General features: G+C 43.8%; 1 protein-coding gene across 5 annotated transcripts in view; it reads right to left on the minus strand.

Moving 5' to 3' along the window:
- Positions 1-23,901, minus strand: part of SLC22A23 (solute carrier family 22 member 23) — a 113,684-nt gene that overhangs the window by 52,184 nt on the left and 37,599 nt on the right. Inside the window, exon 4 of one of the 5 annotated variants that reach the window (XM_055703624.1) lies at positions 21,736-21,913. The exons of the other annotated variants lie outside the window; for them this stretch is intronic. Within the exon in view, the coding sequence (XP_055559599.1) occupies positions 21,813-21,913 (101 nt within the window). The 3' untranslated portion in view covers positions 21,736-21,812. Of the gene's footprint in view, positions 1-21,735; positions 21,914-23,901 lie in introns of those variants that run through there. 5 annotated transcript variants of the gene reach the window in all.

Consider the following 23,901-nt stretch of genomic DNA (forward strand, 5'->3'; position numbering starts at 1 on the left):
AGACAGCACAGCTTGGTTTTAGTATTGACCTGGCTGACTGGCAAAGAATCAACTGCAAACAGCAAAGAAGATTAAGATCTGAAGTGTGGCAGCAACTTCATTTCCAAATCCTTCTTCAAAACAGGAAAACTCCCTGTGCAGTTCACTGCATGGATGAGAGCAGGGAGCAAAAAATATCCGAGTTCTGGAAAAGTGTAGGCATGCAAGGCTTGCACTGATTTATTACTGACTTATCAGTAGCTAACACGGAAAATCAACTATCAAAGCAACAGCTGTAAAATATTCTCCATTTTAACAATCGTTGCACACTCATTGCATGCTCTTCCTTCCTAGTAGATACAAAGATTCAAAGCTGATTTTTCAATTTCAAAAAATATCTGCACAAGCATAAAAAAAAGGGGAAAAAAGGTTAAGGAGGATGAAAAAAACCCACAACAATCACATTTGCTTTTCGGTATCCTCTCCCTTACCTAAACACGAATAATGTAACAGGGTCCCTGTATTCAAGTATAGGTCCTAAATACACAAACCTGAAGCTTCATTGTTTGGAAAACTGAATCAAAGTTCTTTGGAGATGCATGTAAAATAAATAACAATGTTTGGAATTGATGCTAATAAGGACATCTTCATGTCTAAATACTGTATATCCACACCAAGCTATTTACATCACTTTTAAAGCTAGACCTACTAATTTTCATACATCACACCAGATTCAATTGCCTATTAAAAGGATCTTCTTTTCTCAGTAGTCAATTATTCATTAACCTCCTAGAAACATTCATAGAAGGCACAATTTATTTCAGAAAAGAATAGGAAATCTGTGTTATAAAAACACCTGCATTTTATATTTCCTTACGACAGAAACAGAACAGTAGGACACTTAACTGGCTAAGATCAGGACAATCCTCAGAAGAACCACTTTGGACATTATTTTTAATATTGATATTAATGTGATGACAGCATCTGTAAATCAACATTTTCAGCCAAGGAATGTATTCCCAGCAGGAGAGCCTTACATTAAAGGCACTCCTGCAGTCCATGCAACAACATATCCTAAACCCGGTGCTTCTATGCTTCCACTTAGCCACTGACCACACTATTTCCACTTCAACAAAACATGCTCAATGTTAAAGGAGTCAAATCAACAGTTATACCACGGCAAGCATCGCCATGGGTTACAGAACACTTAATTAAAACAAGAGTATAACATATAGCCAACCATCCTAAGAATGTGTTTCTCTTGATTATACCTCTCACCAACAGGTATTTCACACCAAACAGTAGAAGGTCTCTCTGCTCCAGCCTCTACCTTCCACGGTTTCCCACATAAACCACTAAACGACTATGTGCTGCAGCCTATGCAGTCAGTTAATATTTATCCATATTTACAATACCTAGCATGTATCACCAAAGGATCCTAACACAAGTACTGTCTCTCAAAATAAACAGCAGTCGCATTCTGTTTGCTTAGGGCGATGCCTTACTCCAGCTCAAGAAAGCAGCAAATAAGAAAACTAACTAAATAAAAGGATCCTTGCTCTGAAATGAGATGGGGAATCTACCTAGGTGAGAATGTGGCTTGTGATACTCCTTCACCAAAGTGATCTGGGTTTCTCCTTCACATCTTACCAGAAAGGTGATGGGCTGGAGGGAAGAGTACTTCATCTCCTGACATTTCTGTCTCAAGCACGGCAACTGCAACTGGCCCGTGGATTTTGGGAATGATTTATAATAATTCAGATAAAAGAGGAAACTAGATATGCTTCAGTCCCAGTATCGTAACACAGCTGACCTCCATTGCAGTCACTCTCCAAAAAACCAGGTTGATTAAAAATATCCAGTCTCCACAAGATTCACAAGTTGGGCCCCGCAACAGCTGAAGGAAGTTTGCTAAATTACAGACGGTTAAAAGTTGATAGCAACAAGGAATATTTGAGACATGGTTTCATTCGGAATTTGACAGAACTAGAAATATCATATTGATTAAAAACATGGCTGAAAACAGCTAACTGCCAAATTCTCTGGGGTGTGATTGCACTCACCAGTGCTATTCGCTGCTGGGACACCCACACTATTTGATCCCCTTTACTGGAAAGCAGAGTACATTTATTCACTTAAGTGAACTTCTTCCCTCATCCAATTTTTTTTTGCAGGGAGAACAGAAGATTATTTTGGCATTAAAGATTGGTTGGTTGTTTTTGTTTTGGTTTAAAAAAAACCCCAAACCACACACAAAACTACTGTATGTTTTAGGCAATGAAAAGCAAGAGCAGAGGTTGGCAGCCCCCAGCAAGGGGTCTGTGGTCCTTCCAGCAAGCACACATTTGAAAGCACCTTGTACACACTGGATCTGACCATGGGTTGTGTGGAAGAAGCCTTACACACCTGTGGTGCAATGACCAGCATCCCTCTAGCACAGTGGTTTGGGGTATCCGCATGGAAGCCAGCCCACTGAGGGCCCTCATCCCTTCCCCAGGTCCGGGGGCTGCTTCGACACCGGGCAGGTGATACAGGTTGTGCAGGGAACAGAGCATGCAGTGGGAGTGGGAGCCGGAGGCAAAACAGGGAGAACAGGGATGGGAAGATGCTGGCAGCAATCAGAGGCACCTTCTCTAATTGAAAGTACAAAACAAATGCCAGAGATAGGGGCTAAACCTGCCACACTGCATATCGCTACCAGTTTCAACAGCAAGCTGTCAAGTTATGCCAGAAAGATTCAAAGTACTGAACTTGCTGTAACATACAGCATGTCTGAGTCCCAGCTGACATGCTTCCCACCATGGAGGATCTGGGATTTGGTGTTGGTTGGCCACGCAGCCCTGGGGAATGACATTTGTCACCAGAGCACCACAGGCATGGCAGGGGAAACACTCCTGTTTGCAAAAAAACAAACGGTCCTCAACACACTCCTTGGCAGGTAAGCAGCCAAAGCACTGAATTTCCAAGGATGTGTGCAAATGGAGATGAGATGGGATGGGTAGGTCTGGTTTTTATAAAGCTTTAAGATAACTAATGATGTCTGCAAATGTTATAGGACAGTTTTAGATGAAGCACTTAAAAGATCATAGGAGAGTCTTATATTACGGTACCAGTATTTTCCACACACATTACTTGAATTAAAATTTATCACTATAATAAGGCATACACTGAAGCATATGAAGACCCAAAGCCCAAGCCCTAATGCACTTTATATGGGATCAGATTAAGCAAAGCTGTGGCTAACAAATTAAGTCCTCTGTGACTGCAGCACATTCCCCACAAGAAGCTGGCTACAGAGTGCTGTACAAGCTCCAAAAGCGTACGTCTGTGCTGGAGCGACCATAACACCCTGGGGCACTAAGGGCCTTAACATCTTTGGAATGAAACAAAGAGAGGCAATAGAGAAACAATTTCTTAGTACATTTACAATGCTGGCAACAAAGCAGATTTTCATATCTTACATTAGAAAAAAAACGCATACCAGTCCACGGCGTTACACGCTTAGTAGTCCGGGCCAAAGCTGCTCCTAATGCAAAAGCATAGATCTGACGCTTAATAAATAATCCCTCAAAACAAGCAGCCTGACCTGCCCTCCCATCCTTCTTCCCATTTTCTTCTGTGTTAGCTGTTAGGTGCTGTGTGCTCCCAAACCTAGCTTGGGCATTGCGTGCACTTGAAATATGCTTCCGTGGGCACCATCAGAGGGCTGTCGGAGAGGCCAGTCTCCTTTGCACTGGGATTGCTCTTGCAAAGGGTAAGATCTTCCTCTCTTCTGTCTCATAAGCACACACAGGCAAGTGACTGTGTGTTTGGAGAGGAATAATTTCTTCCTTGAGAACCAGATGGAGGATGTCTTTTGCATAGGAAATCAAGGAACACAAATGGTGCTATGAAGGAATTAAAGACATTTCTCTTCCTAAGGGGCAACCTCAGAGACACTACCCAAAATACACAATTTGCCTATTTCACTGGTGCAGTCCTGCTTATTTCCAAAACCAGGCAGCATGTCAGGTTTCTGCACCAAGCAGAGCCATGGAGTGAGCAAAGGGAAGCATCCTCATTCAGAGACCAGTCTTCCCTTCCAAAGGAGCTGCATCCCTAGCAGCCTGGCACCCAGCCCCTTCCCACTGCCAAATGCCATCCACCCCAGACATTTCTTGCTTCTGTTACATTTAAATGGAGCGGAGGTCCACACAGACTTACCTACCACCCTACGTACTATTTTTAAAGCTACGGCTAAGTTGTTTCTAGCACCTGAAAACACCTGGGTCTCCACTGTGACTGCAAGGTAGACCTGTGCTCCCATGATAGAGATGCTTTTAAATGACGGCTAAAGCCTGCTGAAGTCTTAAAGTGCACTTAAGTAAGCTCATGGTACTATTGTGACCTTTGACTTTGCAGTTTCATTTAGATATCACAAAAAAATTAGAGTAAAAAAAATTTAAAAATCTAGGTACAGTTAATGAAGAAATGGGAACCACTCCTATGACAGACCACTTGAATTTTTTCACCAGAGAAATCCAACTCATAAAAATTAAAAAAAAAAAATCCTTATCCTTTCTTCTTAAACCACTGTTTTTCCTTCCCTTACTGTGCACCCATCCATCCAGATACATACTGACCTTTCTCATTCCCAAACTCCTGACAGAAGACTTGTACCAGTCTCCCCGCAAACATCACTCAAATACACAGTCTTCCTTGGTGCAAGAACTACCGCACGCTACAGGAGTCAGATAGGGAACACAGATAAATTTAGAAAGTCAAATGCAATAAAAGATGTTTTTGTTGTTGCTCACCCCCCACCCTGGAGTGACCCTGGCATTCCCAAGACAGGGCGAGAGATACTTCTTCCGACATGACCAGCAGTTTCTGAAAGGCTTCGGTTTTGACCTGCTGACGGGTTAAGTGCATTGCGGACATACCAGGTAGCCCAAGAAAGCCTTGCCTTATTTTTGGACATACTCCCTGCTACTTAGTTTTTACCTCCAGTACTGCACTGCAATATATAGGACTAACCTTCCTTTCTAGAAAACCTATTCAGGCCTGTTGCTTTTCATTTGGGGATAGCTCAGGTATGACAGTTACCTGATTTTTATTTTAAGAAAAGGTTAACAGCAAACATAAAAGCTGCCGGGGTGGGTGGCAGTTTAGGGAGTGAGGGGGAACCCTTCAAATCCAAATCACACTTTCCTTTCTGCACTCCTACAGCTGGAATGAAAATCAGACCTATTTGAAACTCTTAATCAAACCTTTTTAATTCTGCATTTGAAATCACAGTATGTTTACCATAAATTAAATTAGTTCTAAAAAAATTAAATTAATTCAAAACAGCATTCAAGCAAACAATGATTTGCTTCTCAAAGCTTTGAAGAAAGTCAGACACTGAGCTTGCAGAAACGGTTGACCAGTGCTCTGAAACAAGAGTTTGCAGAAGGTCTAGCTTGGCTTTTGACAGCTACGGTTTTCCCCAAATGGGTGAAAGATGGATTGTAAATTCAAGTTTGCTTAAATTAGCATATTACTATTGCCACTGAAAGCAAGGTGTGGCAGTGGGGAAGTTTCAGGATGCAGAAAGCTTATTCTTCTCTTCCCTCTGGTACCTACTATGTTATCTACTATAATAACTAAAATCTTGAAGGATGTGGTAACCAGAAACAAAAAGCCACAATGCTTCTTTAGTTTAATGACACTGGGTAACTTTAAAGAACAAAACCATATGTTGGTAAACTTCTATTTTGCTCGAAGACAAACAAGAGCTTGTTCAAATGTTCTTCACTAATAATTAGTCTTTAAACAATGTTGATGCTTTTCAATTCCACTTTCCATCTAAGTGCAGCTTGGCACAAACTGCACGGAAAAACCAACTATTAATCAGTGATCTGAGCATGTGTACACAGAGCCCTACAACTACTCCAGTGAGCATGTGTACAGCATGCACCCACCCAGTTCTCCAGGAACAGTGCCAAATGAATGTGGAAACTATATTTAATTACAAGTCAACACATCTGAATTACTACCAGCCAGTGACCACCTACTTCCTTTTAAAAAGCATCCTAAATAATTAAGTTCTGACTTTAAGGTAGGGTTTCAGCCTTGCTGTCTGAAGGCAAGAATAAAGTAAAATCTATAACCAAATCCTTGATGTTCTCCACACCAAATATCTTGCCTGCTTTAAGATACGATCCAAAATTGGGATTCAGAGTCAGCAGCAGGGATCACCTCAGGCACCAACCAGCACTCACTGCACTTTAAATTATTACGTGAAGCACCCTCCTTCTTCGGTTCCCCCCTTTGCCACCAACTACTCCTTGCCCTTCTGGCTGACAGACAAAATGTTCGAGGCCTTTGCATTTTAAAACTGCTCTGCCCTTCCTTCCATTACAGATACAGGAAGGTTTTCTGGCTTAAAGGTGTCGATGGTTGTTACTAGCCGTATTAAAAGATACCAAGAGAGGCTTCAGACCTTGCTTCATTCAGCCCTTAGCCTTATTAAGTTTAAAAATAAAATTTGAATAATAAAAAAATATATTTAATAAATAAATAAAAGCATCAACACCACAGTCAGGTATCCAGAAACGCTTACAGTTCTCTTATAGTAGCCAGCCAAGTCCAACGGTGGACAGGACTTGGACAAAACTCTCCAAGGCAGGACAGCAATACCCGACCTGCAGGGTTACAGTGGCAGATGGACAAGAACTGATCAAAGCCTGCTGGGGTCGGTCAGGGGGAACAGCCATGACATGTTCTTGTGCATGCAAAGGAGAACTTGTCAGAGTGACACTGTACTGAATAAACCTACCAACCCGCATGGCTGTGGAGTACCTCTGATCCCACAAAAGCCATCGTAAATCCAGATTTACTGAATCATCAAAATCACAACCTTAACATTCTGGCACACTGAAATCATATTTTGCTGCTGTAATTTTTGTTTGAGACAAACAGATCTCAAACATCCAGACCTCAAGTGAGCTGAACGCCCCAAGCCCTGCGCAGCATGGGTCTCAGTAAAGCCTCCTGTGAACCAAGGTGGAACAACCGCCAGCCTCAGAGCTTCACATCTACTTACTTAACCTAAAAGGAGAGGACACTTCCTTTCACCTCCAGGCTGTGGTACTTCTCCTTTTATTCAGCTGCCTTTAGTGGGCTCTTCCACTCCAGGAATGGGAACTCTCTCACATCACAGCAGTTTGTCCAGGATGCTTTGAGACACGCAAGCATTTCCTAGCCCTGCCAGCTGCATAACGAGGCTTGAAAATTAGAGTTTAGTTTGCAGAGTCATTAGATCAGTCATTACCATGGCTGCACAGAGCTATGCACAGGGTTTTATGTGAAACCTCTGTGGCCGAGGAGGAGGGTGTGGGCTGACATCTTGTTTACAGGAGCACTTGATGTTATAAACATGTGGAAACTTGGCAATGGCTAGCAAAGCTTAAATGCCATACAAGCTTTTACCTGTTTTGCTAGCTACTCTTAAACCCCATGCAAACCCCTCCTCCTGCCCTTCAGCTGAAGCTGAGCACCCACCGAAGGTGCCAAATGCCAAGCATCTTGGAGCTGCTGGGACAGCATTGCTCTGAAACAAAACAGGCAGCCACTCCGCCGTGCCCTGCCCTGCAGGCCTGCTGACCTCTCCAGTTCCAGATGCATCTCCTCTTTGATTCCTCCTCCTGAGTTCCTAAATTTCAAGCCTGCTAAGAACTGGTTTCAGAGAAGAGGCTGAGGGAGCTTTGTGCCAGGATTGTGGTCTGTTGCTGGCAAAGGGCCTTGCAAACAAACCAGGCTTGAACCAAATCCCCAGAAGGGATCCATGGTTCACCAGGGTGCAAGTGGTACTCGGGACATCCCTGCGTTTTCTTGTCCATAGGCTCAGCCTCCACTGGAAGTTAGAGAAAGGCAGGCATCTCCTCTCCTCCATCTCAGCTGTGCTGGTCCTCAAGTCCTACTCCTCTCTCTGGATGACTCCTGCCAGAGCAAACAAGCTGCTCGTAAGCAGAGCCACTAACGAAGCCTGAGCCATGCCAGATCCTTCCTACACCTTGAGGAGCACCTTCAGGATTTTTGGTCTGCTTTTGTGTGACTGAAACTGGTCAAAAGTGAAGGGAGAAGAGGGAAACTGAGAAAATGCTGAAGCAAGCAGGAGGATACAGTGGCTGAATGAGCTACATCAGTTGATCTTCTTAGGAAAACAAGCTTAAAAAAGATTGGTTACATGGAATAACAAGCATCTTGGCCTGGAGACAGAACATTTAAGGTAAAGCTGGGAAATCTAGAGTGCTGTTTCTGACTATGGCTTGTGCTAGAACCATGTGGCAAGATTTTATTCAGGATATTTTCTCCACAAGACAAGTCTCCACCTGACACAGCTGCAGGAGACAAGCTACAGAGCTGCTTTTAAACTACAAAGCCAGAGAAAGGACACTCCTAATGGAAATGCTCACTGCTCTCGTGGGAGCTGTCACACCTTCAAGACTAAGCAGTCTGGCTTTCTCGGCACACCAAGGAGACTTGCCAGCGTGCTTATAATGGCTTGGTTCTGATTAACACTAACATACACTGTCACCAGTTTGAGTAAGCAACGGAATTTGCCTGAAAGAACTACATCCAGAAAGTTCAGTTTAGATCTGCACTCCCCAAATTAACTACCAGCCCATTAAGAAGATCCATATTTTAGCCTTGGTGCAGCAAGGGTGGACATTCTCCTCTGATGTCCACCCAGTCCTAACAGTTACCACAAGTTGTTCACGACTCTTCTCTCACATTCCCAAGAAAGCTACTTGTAGTGTCAGATTTGGTCTTATGAGTGCAGAATCAGTTAATATAGGAAATGTATAGAAAGCTGCAATTACTTAAAAATAAAATTATTTTTCCTTTAGATCAAGTTGGTTTGATATTTCAGAAAAAAATCTGCAGTTAGTATGTACTATATGAGGTAAGTACCACGGAGAAGGGAGAATGTGTTGGCAGCACAGAGCACAAAATGACATGGGCAATTTGGCTGCCAGCAGGAAAGATTTTTTGGATTAAATAAAAAGAAGTGTTAAATGTTTGCCTGTGCCAAGAAAGCTTGACCCCTGCTTTTGAGAAGGCTATATAAATTGGTTCAACAATTTAACAAAGTTTCAATTATGCAGTACTTAGTGCCTGGAAAAAAACCACTTCATACTTACTACTTATAAACTCTGCTGAATCCTTGAAAGCCTGTTTGCTCAACGCTCTCAGCTCTGCGAACACAAGACTAGGAAGAATTTTCTTCCCTGCACTTCTGCAAGGTTCATTCTATACTGTCACAGGTGATCAGTTCAAGTCTGGCACAGGGTAAAAATGAAAGCGAATCAAAATATCCTCCCCATTCTTTCCAAAGGCTTAGCGGTATAGATAAACTAGCAAACTGAGTTTCATCTCAGCACCTGAGAAGAAGCTTAAACACCATAAAAATAACACCTGAAGCAGCAGTGCACATTGTAACAATGGTTGTGTGTGACGATGCCCAGAAGACTACGGAGAACATGGCAAAACCAGTCTGATACCTGTATTTCTGCATCAGTCCTGTCAGACATTGTAGAACCACAGAACAGTTTGGTTTGGAAGGGACCTTAAAGACCCTCCAGTTCCACCCCCCCTGCCATGGGCAGGGACACCTTCTACTAGACCAAGTTGCTCAAAGCCCCATCCAGCCTGGCCTTGAGCACTTCCAGGGATGGGGCACCTACAGCTGCTCTGGGCAAGCTGTTTCAGTGCCTCACCACCCCCACAGCGAAGAATTTCTTCCTAGTATCTAATCTACATCTACCCTCTTCCAGCTTAAAGCCATTACCCCTCATCTTATTGCTACAGGCCCTCGTAAAGTCTGTCCCCACCTTTCCTGTAGCCTCCTTCAGGTAGTGTGGAAGGTGGCTACAGGGTGTCCCTGGAGCCTTCTCTTCTCCAGGATGAACATCCCCAACTCTCTCATCCTGACTCTCCTGTGGGAGAGCTGCTTCAGCCCTCTGACCATCCCAGCCCTTCTACTTATACAAGTGGCTGTAAGCATTTACTTTGAAGAAATGAGTGCTACCTGACATAAGTAATGAACACTTCAGCTAGAGACAGAGCCCAGCCAGGCGATCACAATTAAAACCAAGTAAAACAGAAGAAAAAGCGCCCAGTCAACTAACATGCCTCGTCAATTTGGCAGCCAAGCAAGCTGTCTTCCCTGCACTCCCCCCTTACTGTCAGTCATCTGATTTTACTGCAGTTGCTTTTACTTCACATATTACAGTATGTCACCCCTCTGCTCACAGGTACATGACAATTACTAATAAAAGAGGCATGGGAAATTAAGAACAGGGCTCAGGATAAAACGGCTTGCGTAATTCTGTATGTAAGACGCCAGTTTTTCACAACGCCAACTATATGGCAATAAACAGATATAAATATATCGCAGCTACAAGCAAAAGCCCCACAAACCCACAGTCAGCCCACACACAGTGGTTTATTTGGGAGTTTTTAGTTTGGTTTTTTTTTTATTATTTTTTGGGTAGTTGTGGTTTGGTTTTGGTTTGTTGTGTTTTTTTAAGGGTTTTTTCCTTCTCATTTGCAATCAAATAGACTTGAAGATCACAGTTTGCTGATGTCTCTCAGTTATGATCCAGAGCTGATTGTCCTCCCCATACATAAAATAATTCCAGTAGGCAGGGAATCTCACCTCGAGCATGATGCAATTGCAACTTTTATGCACCTCAGCTCTATATGAAGCAATGTGCCGATCTGCATCCAGTTACTTCATGTGGCTCATGTACTTGCCAGAGTGCAGAAGCTTCTGGGAACATGAGGGTTTGTTACCTGTGTCAGTTTATACCACTGCTTACAGGCCAGCATGTGAACTGTGGTGTAATAACACTGTAAATTTTAAAATGACAGTAATAGAAATTCTTAATTGTTCCCACAGTCAACCTGTCAGCATCAACTTGGGCTATGCTCTGGACTGAGGGAAGGGGGGAGGGGAAAAAAAAGCTTAATTTTCTGAATGGCGGTCTATAAGAAAAGACTTCACATTTGAGATTACACACTCTTCCCTCAGAAATCCTTCCCAGTTTTAATGAAGTGGGAGTGGAACAACCCCAAAGTGCAGGTAAAAAATTAAGCAAAACTACGACAGTTTGGCCAACACCCCACTGATTCGTGCCTTTAAAAAAATCTGAATGATGCTGCAATCAAAACTATCATCCTCTTACAACAAAAAGAGGACATAAACGGTTTCAGCCCTTACAGAAAGCGCACCTCTTCAGAATCATTGTGCCACAGCCCTACATGCGCAGAGGGCTCTGGTCCTGCTGGACACAGCTACTAGTGCTGAGGTTTCAGACACTTTTTCATCTGTTCCTTTGGGCCGCATGAACAGTAATGGACCCCTGTGCAGAGCCAGAAGTGTCATAAAACCAGAGCCTTGCCAAATTAGCTGGAACACTAAGAGCAAAAAGCCTAAATACATCAGACAAGGAAGTGCCTGAACTCAGCAGTTGGTAAACGGAGCTAAGTGCAGGCTCCTACAATTCTAAAGACTTCAAGCAATGGACCAGGCTAGATCAAGCAATTACAGCACTGTCCCAGGACACAAGACTACTTGAAAATTCAAGGGGACCCGAAAGGTGTCTGAACACCACCAACATAAGGTCATCCAACCAAAACCAGAGCATTTCAGAACTGCAGCCACAGATGACAGTGATAACTATTTAGTTCTTTACGCAGTCAGGGACATAGAACTAAATTTTTTTCCAGGTGAAACAGATAGGGACAACTCCATCCCTAATCATTTTGGGGACAGAAATGTGTGCTTACTTTCCCAATTTCACATGAGGCCTCTGCAATGCCTCCCAGTCTATGCATAATAATAAGACCGACCTGTGGCTTCCACTGTAGACCTTGCATGAGAGTCTTCCTCCTTGCAGAAAGCTTTTCATGTTTTATTTGCATACCTACCTACATGCCCCTGTTCTCCCTCCTCCACTGGTATTTCTCAGGTTCAGAATCAGACTCTCACAGTGTGGAAACTAATATACTGCCAAGAAGCATGACTGAATATAAATGAATTCATCAAAAATGAAGGAAGTCTAAAATACTATCACAACCTGAATGTTCCAAAAAAATGTTTCTTATCCCTGAATCAGCATATTTTGCAGCTCTCTGTAGAGCTTTCTCTTCCTGTTATTGCTGTAGATGAGCTCTGCACCATATGAGATATCGGCACTAAGAACACACAGAACAACTTCTCAGGAGGAGACTTCTCCACACCTCCCCCAACCTTCCCAAGTATATCTAATAGACGTGCCTGTCCAAATTCTTCAGGTTTTCATTTAAAATTGAAATGGATTTTAATTCTTCAGTGAACAGTTCTTGCTCGCTCTCTTTTTTTTTCTTTTTTTTTTTTTTTAAAGTTTCTGTTAAGGACTTCTTGAACATTATTTAAAACCTGATCAAACAACTTCCAAATTTAGAATTCTTGCTCAGATTCTCTTCCAGAAATATTCACGTACATTTTTCTATTCATGCCTCCATCAAAGTTACTTGGCAAATAATGAGCAGCATCTTCTTTGTTGTGGCTGTCTAGGAGCTATATATACATGCAGAATGGCAGAAGTTTCCTGGGTCATTTCTAGTTCATTCCATTTCTGGCTCTACAAATCCCCACCCACACCATGATTATTACTAATTAATATATGAGGGAGAGAGAAGCAGGCCAGGGGGGAGGAGAGAGAGTGAAATGCACAAAAAAGTATCTTCATCCCAGGAAACACTTAATTCCCCCTTACAAGCTGACCAACTTCAAGCATATTGACTGCTCTCCTGAATGCAGACTGACTTCTATTCAAGCCCTAGCATTTTTCAGAATTAAATCACACTGCTGTAACAACTGAGCTTGTCATCAAAGTCAAGGCAAGACCTTCAAGTTCATACAGATATTGCCTGAAGCACTATGAGTGACAAACAGAGAAAACAGACTTAACAGCATTAGAAAAAACCTTGCAAGGCCTGGTCCTCCAACACAGCCTTTCCACAATAGCATTAAGACAGACAAAAAAAAAAAAAAACAACCAAACCACCCAAGAAAAAAAAAAAAAGATGAGAGAAATCTCTTCATCATCACCTATTTATTCTAAAGCTCTCAGCATATCATTCACCTTAGCTCCGAAATGCAGAGAGGATACATGCAAGTGGTCATGCTCTAGCAAGAGGAGCAAGACTCCCACTTCCTTTAAAACGGAGTCAGAAAATAGACTGTTAAACCAAGATGGTTAAAAAAAAGAATCTGTGAACTCAAGGTGGAAGCCATCAATTTTTAAAATGCTCATGGAAACAGATTCAAACATATATGTACTCAACAGCTGAAAACAGAGCTGATGCAAGACGGGGACACAGAGGAGGCTGACATCTCAGAAAGCTAGCTATAAGCATTTACAGGACAAACAACGAGGAAGAAAACAAATGAGAAAACCTAGGGGCATTACAAGGCAACAGGAGCAAAAGAGGTTCCAATTGCCATTACTTATTCACCAGATTTACAGCGCTCTATTAAGTGGCACTGCTGTTATCTGCTGCTAATACAGACTAATTGCTAATACAGACTAAATCCTATTTTATTTAAGCTACTGAAAAATGAGTACAAAGTTGATGAATGGCTGGCATCGTCCTTGTGCAGAAGGTGCTGATACACACTCAGGCAGCCAACAGCACTGAGCTAATTGAGAATCCATAGTCTTTTCCCAAGACCATGCCTGTATTTTAGCTCGTTACAGCTCACAGTGGGGTATGCTCAGTTTACATCTTTGCATACTCTTCTTTTAATATCCCAATGAATAATTTAGTTCAGATGATAAACCCTTTTGAATACTCCAGGCATTTTCTCCTCAAGACTATCGATGTGGTCCGAAAGCGCCTTCCAATTCGATGCTTAAGTGGGGCTGTCAACCACTCCTCCCTCCTCTCCTCGTATTTTGCCCATTTCATAAAAAGTAGAGTGCAAAACACAGGTCAGCCCATGACCTACAGCAAGTTGCATTACCTGCATGTCTCCCTCCCTCCTGCCTCTGGCACCCCTTCCCTTCCCCCTACTGGCACGTTACCTTGCAGATGACAGTACATGCTGCATTTGATTTATGACACCAGCTGATTTCTTGCACACACAGAAGCAAAACCTCTCCTGCAACACACAAGAGACATTCCACCCAAATGCGTAAGGCCAGGACAGAGAAGGTGCTTCAAGGGCCTTTTCTTACATAAAAAAGAAGATATTATGGCATACACTTGGTATAATAAACATCCTTCCTTCTCCAGTTCTGAGGGAAACTCAGATTTCTCCCCCAAACTGTGTGGAAAAGAATCTCATAAGTATCCACTTTGCCATCTCTGGTATTTCAAAAAATCCTTTCCCTGCTTTATTCGTCAGCCTGACCACAAGGAAGCTCTGCACCATGACTGCCGAAGTCCTTCACACCCAGCACGCGCATTCCCTGCAACATGAAAACTATGCCATGTTTCCAAATAGCATCACAGGTTGTTTACAGAGACAAGCCAACTAAAGATATTTTTATTCTCGTCTCCTAAGACCAATTTATAATTAGTATCTTTTGAACAAGATGCACTTGCAGCACAACATCAACATGCTGACTCAAAATAGGGGTTCTCCTGCCAGCGGCCTCCCCAGGACAGCTCTTCTCAGTGACTTCCGATGTAACAGCATGCTGGGCCATAGGAACAGGGATATGGGCTGGCTGCAGGGCACAGCACAGACTAGGAGTTGGGCAGTGAAGGAAAACACTTGCAGGGGAGCTGAGAAGTCCCTCGAGAAGAGGTGTTCCTTCTCCAGGCAGACAATGCAGCCACCACTGCTCTAGCCTCTGTACCACTGGCTGATGTCGACAGAGTCTCTTCCCTTTCACAGAAACCCTAAGACTTGCTTTACTGCTACGTGAACACGCAGCAGCTGCTCAGCAGAAACAGTTCCATTGCAGTGACTGCCGGTGTGTTTCCAGGCAGTTCACGTTACAGCATCCCTCCTGTGTCCCCTAAGCCCCCCTGCAGTTGTTCTGCCCGGCTCAGAGGGTACCAGCCACACAGCTCCCCTCTGAAGCATCCCTGAGTGCAGCCTTAAATACAGGCGCTGCTGTAATGCTTTCCACAGCATACAGATAGAGCGCTCCAGCTACAACAAAGGCTCCCTTGTGCTTCGGCACAGCCTGAAAGGGGGTGAAAAAGAGTATGCTATGGGATATGGCTGCCAGGAAGCTAGGGAGAGGCATGAGGGGGTAGGAAAGGAGAGAAACAGAGCCAGATGAGGGAGAGCAACAGGAAATCTGGATCCAGCTGCCTCCTCCTCCTCCTCCCCCCAGCTTGGTTAGAGTACAATACCCGGGCATCTGCAATGCACAGCATTCTTCTCGCTTCCTCTGCATTTCTGAACAGGAGAGCTGGAACAGAGCAAGGGGAGCCTCTGGGGTCCCACCTGCCCTGTGGTGCTCCTCCTGTGGACAGGGGACAGCAGGCACCACCCTAAGGGCAGCGTCCCTTCCTGCCCCTGTCTATCCCTCTGCGCCCCGTCCAGAGGGCAAGGGAAGCCAAGACCAGGCAAACCTTTCAAGTCTCATTGTGGGATAAGGCAATTATAACCCTTTGTTTTCCCAGAACTGTCAACTGTCAAGGCAGGTTGTTTCACCTAGCAATTTACCTTCCCAAATAAAACCACACAGAAACACACAAAAGGAAAAGCAAGAAGTCTGCAGACTGCAGCAACATCCACCCTGAATTCTTCTCTTAAAAAAGAAACTCTGTGGGCTTAAATGCAAGGAGAAATATTTATGACAAACTAAGCAACCCTCTTAAACATAATTAGCCGTCTCATTTTCTTCAATTATGAGGTCACCAAGATTCCTTTCCATACTTTGCCAGCTTTTGCTACGGAAAAAAAGCACCAGAAACCTCATAGATTAAACCCCCACTAAATTAACTTGGCTTGCTGGCCTCCTTTGGCTTCAAATAAGGAAAACCATTACCTCAGGAGAAACAAAGCTTGCCACCTGCACTCACGGCACTCTAGGACATCTTCAACACAAGTGAGAAAGTTAATTGAAACAGCCACTGCAGCGAACTGAGAAACAAACATTGTCCACTGAGACCTGCTTAATCAGATGCTTTTACCAACAAGGTGTCCCACGTCCATAAATTTGGCATTTCTAGACTGCTGAAGGTCCTCCTCCTATGCTAGTTTTGCCCTTCCATGCAGCAAAAACTTGCTTTGTTCTGTTCTGCTAGCAGTTAACGAAAAATTAGTAAGATCATCTCCTGGAGCATGTTCCCTTATCACAATACAGCACTGATCTCTGCAAGCAAAAACCCCCATATTTTCAAGGAAGGCAAAACATTAGGTCATATATGCAAGAGACACTTACTACCTCCCATACATGGAGACGTGCATACTTCTGGGCTGTACAGCAAGGTTTCCAAGTCTTGAATTAGCCTTTGGTGCCCCAAAACTAACAGCTACATTGCTTTGCCTAAGCCATCATGACTATAACAACTTTAACAGAGAAATAATCCCATGGAAAACACTGGCCAGTTTCCAAGACAAATAAATAGCTATAATCTGAGAACAGCTCAAATAGTAATTACAGACGGTGGTCAGTTGGGCAGTGCATGTGGAGCAGCCAGAGAGAAGGGATAAACTGACTCACTCTTAACGCAAGGGAGGCAGCTTGTTACCCCTGCAGCGTGGACGGGCTACAGCTGGGGCGGTGCAAGGGAAACCAGTGTGTGCCTCAAAACAAACCTCTCGTGAACCTGTGCGTGGTAGACCGCTGCACACGGAATTGGCTCCCTAAGAGAAGCTGTGTCTAATCCTGGCACTAAGTCACCCTTTTCAGCTCCTGGAAAGAAGGGTACTTGAGTCTGTGCTATCCAACTCAGTCTTCCACGACCAACACAACTAAAATGCAAGCTGCTAGGGATCTGGTTTGATTTTATACAGCTGTCTCTTACAGGAAAGCTAAGTTTTAGAGAATCAAATTAGTAGTTATTTTGTTTCTAAGGTAAAATCCATAGGGCTTTACAACAAAAACACCAGCATTTCTGATGACCTGAAGTGTCACTGCGAGAGCAGCAGTCCAAGCTAAACTGCGTACCTCAGCAATCCTAGAAATTTGTGAGTTCAAACACAGTTAAAATGAAATGAAAAGCCTTGTATTTCTGTGATCACTGTGGGAATGGCATACTTTGTTCTGATGGGACACCCTTGCCTTATTGGTAGACATTTTGCTGCAAACTGACAGAAATTACCAAAGAACTCAAGCATCAGATTGAAAAATAATACAGTTTTTTCTACCAGCCATCAATTCTAGCCAGTACTCGTCACGTGTGCAGTTACCAACAGCACCCGCAGGGAACAAAGGAGCACAGACATGGTTTTAACCGATTTTCTTTGCTGATTCAGAAAGAATCACCCTCCCACCAGCAAGGCTGGGCAGTAGCCATACAGCCGAGCTGTACTATTACTTTTAGGCAACCTGTATGACCTTGTTTAGAGACTGAAGAACGCCACAACTGAATTAAAAATGGTTCAGTAAGGCAAAAAACAATTGCCTTTTGCCTTTGGAAACCTGGGGTAAAACATGGTTTCAGCCATGAAGGAAAACTTCATGTGTTCTTAACTGCATGGGCTGCTATGAACAGAAAAAAAACCCTACCACCCACTGAGGAAGACTCCATTTAGATGCAATTGCCAGTGCTGAAGAGACCTTCAGAATTTAAGCTCTGCATATATACGAAAAAATTAAATACAAATACAGTAGGGAGGGGATCAATTCAAAGGACTTGTATTGGCCACTAAGTTACCCCATGTACTAGGTGGAAACAAACCTTGTTAAAAAACACAGCCATTCCTTCTGCTTCTTGCACCTTCCCACAAAACCCATCCTAGGAGTACCCATCCCTCCATCCATAGTTAGGAGGGCTTGCGTTAATTGGTTGCCCCGAGGTATTTGCCTTCAGCAAGACACTTTCCTTCTTGGAGGCACAAAAACTACCTTGAGAAACAAGTGTGTTGCCTCTGCCACTCTCCCAGTCCCGCTCCCCTTTCCCTCTTCAACACAGGGATCAGAAATCCACCAACCAAATGTGCCTTAACGCGTAAAAGACATTTGCCCTCACCCCATCTTGCCCAGCATGATGTGCAGCGTGTGGATGGAGATTCTTTCTCATCAACTGCACCTTGGAGCCAGGTGGTACAACATGCAGTCCATGGTGGGCATCAGTCGTATTTAACGGAAAACAGAAAGGTGCACAGGCAAAGCGCAGTACACAATATTGATTCTCTCACCTGAAAAAAAGCAAAAGCTCTTCGTTTCAGAGAACAAGACCAGGAAACATAATGGGATCCTGGGAAACCTAACAGGAGCAGCTGAGCACCCCACTCCACACCACTTTCGCTGTGGCAGACGTGCCGATTTGTCACCTTTCGACACCAACAAGACAGGACAGGAAAAACATAATGCACACCCACCCCAACAACCTTCAGTGCCTGCTGACAGATCCGAATCCCACCTCGCCACGCAAGGTCTCTCTCCAGAAAGCGCAGGAAGGCCCTGAACAGAGCCTGACTCAGCCTTTCACAGGGGGGGAAGCTCATCCCCTAGGAGCAAGATCTGTGTTTTAAGGGTGTTTCCCCACTCCTAGCTAGAGACAGGCATGCAACAGCCATCTCAGTCAGGAACATGCCTCTTTCATAGCCTAGTTCAGAGGAGGCTGCCATTACTACTGCTAGTTGTTAATAGACCAGCCCCCCTAGCTAACATTGAAGAGATCTGCAGAACAGAACTAAAGATTTTATCTCTGAACCTGGCAGCAGAGAGGGATTAAAAACATTTTCTATGAAGACATATGAACATGCGGTCAAAGATGGGACAAGCCCCCTGTAGCAGATTTTTGTGATACCACTTCACTTTCAGGACAAGGTGGTAGACGCTGCGATGTTAAGAGTACATTAATCCTAGACAAAAAGCCTGCAGCTTCCAAAGGGTAGATTAATTATTAAAGCAGCAGCAATAAAAATATTCAGTAGTTCAGGACTTATACCTATATTATAGGCAGATAAGTACTCCAATAACCTTGTAGTTCAATTTGTAGATTCACTCCCTGCTCCCTGTAGGTAGCAACATAGCCATCTGAACTCCCCCATTTTCATTAATTTCCCTTTGTAGGAATAAATTAGAAAACATAACTAAGAAGCACCCTGTACACAGTAGTAGCAGCTTCCTCCATCTTCCCATGCTCTCTCTTCTCAGCCCCCTTAAGACTACAGCACATTTGCTTCACCAACCAACAAGCCAAAAGAGGGATCACCAAGATGATTAAGAACTTTTAAATACATCTTTTTTTATTTCAAAATAATCAGGATGACAAATACTGGGAGACTAAAGATAAGATCCCTTGGATTTTGAACAGATGCTCCATAACACCCTTGGCCTTTCAGAAGTCAGGTTTATCACTAGAACACCCCAAACCCAGACATTCAGAATAGGGATGGGCATACGTGCCCTCAAGAACATCATAACTTTGGAGAAAAAGTCCGTTCCTGATAGGTACACATGAAGATCACCTAGCTTTGTGAGTAAAAGCAGAGCATATTCTGTTTGAATGAGGAATAGTTGTTGTTAACTGACAGGAATTAAGTTTCACCTCTGTGCATTCAACCCGAGTGAACTCCAACACACCCATTTATAGATATGAAATGCAAAAAAAAAGCAAAAATAAAGTCTTGCAGCGCTGGCTGTGCGTCATTCAGTTGAGCAACTCCAGCTAGCAGTATTTAACTTGGTTAAATGAAAAAGTTGGTAGGGAGGCTGGAATCTCAGCAATTCCTCAACAGATTAATTTACTGTATTGTCTCTTGAGGGGAGAAGTTTTAAGTCTCTGATGTGTGTACCACTATACACTGTGAGTATTAAACAGGAGATGACAATTGCCAAGGTGGCTGTCCTCCAGTTAATCAGCCTGCTTTGACTCAGAGTCATCTGTGAACCACCGTTGAAAACCAATTGCTTGTTTAATGGGGCAGAAAGATGAAATCAATTTCAATATGAATCTCTAAAGTGTCCCTCTTATATAAAAGTGCTGCCTGAGGGAGCGAGGGGCACTTACATTTCCTTCTGGTTGTGCCAGTTTTACTTCAATTTGCCACCCCTACAGGTATTGAATTATAAAATTACATGAAGAAAGAAGCTGTAGCTGCATGCAAACCGTATCTCTTTGGTTCATAGCATCCTCAAGACAGACAGAACTTCTCCCTGGTCTCCAGGAAGGTGACAGCCATACCCTCAACTGAGATTAGTTAACACTGACTCATCAGGTGTTTCATTAAGCAGCTGTGTCAATGGAGAAACCAAACACAGTGAGCAATGCTAATGCCAGCTGCTGCCACCAGCACCCTCAGTGCTCTAGGAAGAAGTGGTGACTGCTAGGGTGGAGGGCGTTCCAGGGACAGGTCACCCTGGCACGGATGGGGAATTGTCTCCAAACAAGCAAAAGCCATTAAGTGGCACTGTCAGGAAATCAGGGTCAGCAGGAAGGCAAACACACACACACACACACACAGAGCGTTATATGCCTTTGCTCAGGTGAGGAGCACTCACATCGGATCACAAGTGATTTGCTGACTGTACTGCATCCCATAATCTTTTTCCATTCCCAGACACCTAAAGGCAATAGCACCATTTTAGACTTAACCCTTTTTTCCTCTTCTGTTTTAAACAAATTTCCTAAGTTAAGAAATAATTCAATTTTACATTTCAACCTGGGAATTAAAGAAATGCATTAACAAAGAATTTAGGAAATTTTGCTGGTTTGCTTTTTAATAAGATTTTATGCCAGAAAGTCTGCACACACAAACAATTTATGTGATCCTTCACTAACATACCAAACCAGAAAACAAACATTTATGCTACTTTAGGAAAGCAAGAGACCACAGCCTGGACCAGGGGTTGACACACCACCCATCCCACCTGCACCCTCCCTGTGCTTTCCAGTCACATTTCATTACTTTGTGGCTATCACACAGAAACACCCCCGTGTCATGGAGGTGCGCGCCAGCAGGTCTGTGTCCCCACCAGATGCACAGTGCATTGCCTCTCACAGAGGCAACGCTACGTTCTTGTGCAATGGCTTCACACACAATGTGGGGGTGCCATCTCATTTCCCAGTTATTTTGAAAGCAGATATTCCCAAAAGCATAGCTTGCTCCCTCCCTGTCCCTTGCCCCAGCACCACGAGCAGTGTCAGGGTGCTTAGTCCCACCAGAAGCCAGGCGATGGAAATGACAGTGGACAGCCTACCAACACATTAATCCTCATCCTACTGCCCTCTCTCACTTCAGTCAAAGGCTCCATATCCACAGAGAAACTACTTGATGCCACAGTAAGGAATTTCTGTCCCTTAAGACAGCCTAAGAGATCACGCACATACTCAAAAATGAAATCTCTTACGTCACCTGCAGTGTGTTAACATTGCAAAGAGTCAAGCACTCAAGCACTGCAGAATTAAAAAGCCTGTGTTATCTTCCTGTAAATCTAGCGCCTGATCTCATACCATTCTTATCATCACATAGATAACTAAGTCTGCAAATTGTGTCTGCCAGTCTCTCATTGTGCTTTGTCAACAGGCCACCTTTAGGGGATAAGGTACACAGGATTAAATGTTTCCAAACCCCACAAGAAGGATACATAAGAAATGAAGAAAAACCAAAAGCAGCGCTTGGGAATTTGTTTCCCTCTGGAACAGTAAATTCTAGCAGCATCCAGGCAGCCCTGCATCTCTCACCTTTGACTCCACAGCTCACAGGCTTTCCAGAAGCTTCCAAAGAAAGGTTCTGACTTCACATCCAGAGGCTTTGGACTACCACCCTCAGTTATCCCAGCTGAAATGAACGGAGGAAAGAATACTCATGGGGCTACCAGGTGCATAACAGAGGACACTAATGTCTGCAGATCTTGGGAGCAACTGCCTCTGTCGCCGCACACCTGTGCAGCACCCAGGTATCACCAAATATTTCAGGGTGTCCTGGATCGTGCTGAGTCAGCATTTTCCGTAAGCCAGTCTCTGGTCACTAAGAACTTGATGCAGAAAAAGAGAAATGAAGCTATTGTATGCAAGTGCACGATATACGTTGTGTGTAGGATGGGGGTTTTGATCCCACAAGAAATTTTAATATTTTGACATGTACTTTCATCCAAGTCTATTTTCATTGCTTAAGGATTCCCATGATACAACAGACTAGTTTAACAAGGAAAGAAACTGCAGTGAAAATATAAGATCTAGGAATCCACGCATGAGGAATAAAACACGTATAGCATTTGAAAGCCCCACGTTATCTCCAGAGAACACAGGTATTAAATTTGATCCAGAACAAAACATTTACAGTTTTTCCAGCACAGGCAGATGCCAGAGCATTCAAGCATTTTCTGCAGAAAGTTTCCATCTCAAAACAATACAGTTTTCAAAGAACAAACATATATTATTTTTTTAAGCAATCTTCTCATCCTCCTAAGTCCCATGCCCTCATATGCCATGCTTTCCATTTAGTGCTTCATCATGTGCCTTTTACCAGTTTGCCGCCATTCACTCATACATCCATCTTTGCTAGGTCTGCTGCTAATATTTCAGAACTCCAAATGAAAAAGAGACCTTGACTTCCCATTAAAAAACAGCTGAGTGAAAGAGAGTTTCTTCCCCTCCCTGACCTTTCCATGGGAGGGTGGCCAGCTCAGCTGGAAGCCACATATGCACTATTCCTCACTCGTCATTTCTTTAACTTCCTTGGGGTCCAAGGACTGTAGCCATGTCAGACAAGTTTGCATGCTTCCACTAGAAAAATTTATACTTCAAGAATTCAGTTTTCCTCACAGGACGATGCCCTGATTTCTTCCCTTTTGACTTTGCTTCATCTGAAGCGTGCTCTGCCGTACATGAGAAACTCATCTATGTACAGCTCGTCACGAATGCACATGGACGATGTGGTGTGAGGAGGAAAGAGCACGCTGCAGGTTATGACTCCCTCATCTGTATCAGTCCCACCGCTGTTGCAATCACGCAACAATCCTAAGGTGGATTTGTTCAACGACAGAGCAGAGCAACTGGCGGTGGTGGGCTGGGAGTATCACTCCAAGAGGTACTTTTGAATTTTTTTGTTTAAGCCACATCAGCTGGGCACAGCTGATTTTGAGCACAGCTACCAAACCAGTGAAATTAGAAAAATTCAGGAGGCAGCAACACGTCGCAGGAACTTCAAACGGGCTGTGCTGTTCGAGGGCCACAACTATGCTTTCGGATTTTCACAAGACAGCGCTGGGCAGCATGCAGTCTGCCACCCCATCAGCAAAGCCCACCTTCCTGCATTCTCGCCTCCCCTGACATTTATGTTTGACATTTGCATCTGTTTGCCCCCTAATTGGCTATTTCAATAGAAGAGCAGAAAATCAGCTCAGCAGAGTAAATTGTTTGTTGGCTGGATTAAGTGGCTGAAGAGAGTGAGACAAATGTCAAAGCCAGTAGAAAGAGAGGGATGCAGGTGAGCAGGGCTGCTCCTCCCGGCAGCAGGAGCTGCTGGGCGATTCCCCCAGGATTCACCTTGGGAGTCACGTGCAGTCGTGAGAGTGCAAACACAGTTCTCCTGCACAGTGACCACAAAATGGGAACGCTATATCCAGTAATTACTGTACCTCAGTATCTTACCAAGATCACAGTTCCCATGCAGAAAAATCTTTCCTTAAAGACCACCAGGAAAACACCAGTACTGGGAGGACTGGGTGTCGGGCACATAGGCAGCAGCTCCACCAGACCCTCACGGCACTGACAGCCTCTCCAAAGACAGACCTCTCCAGGTACAGACAACACGAGACAGCTTCG

Source organism: Falco cherrug, chromosome 3 (genome assembly GCF_023634085.1).
Source record: "Falco cherrug isolate bFalChe1 chromosome 3, bFalChe1.pri, whole genome shotgun sequence".
Classification (NCBI taxonomy): domain Eukaryota; kingdom Metazoa; phylum Chordata; class Aves; order Falconiformes; family Falconidae; genus Falco; species Falco cherrug.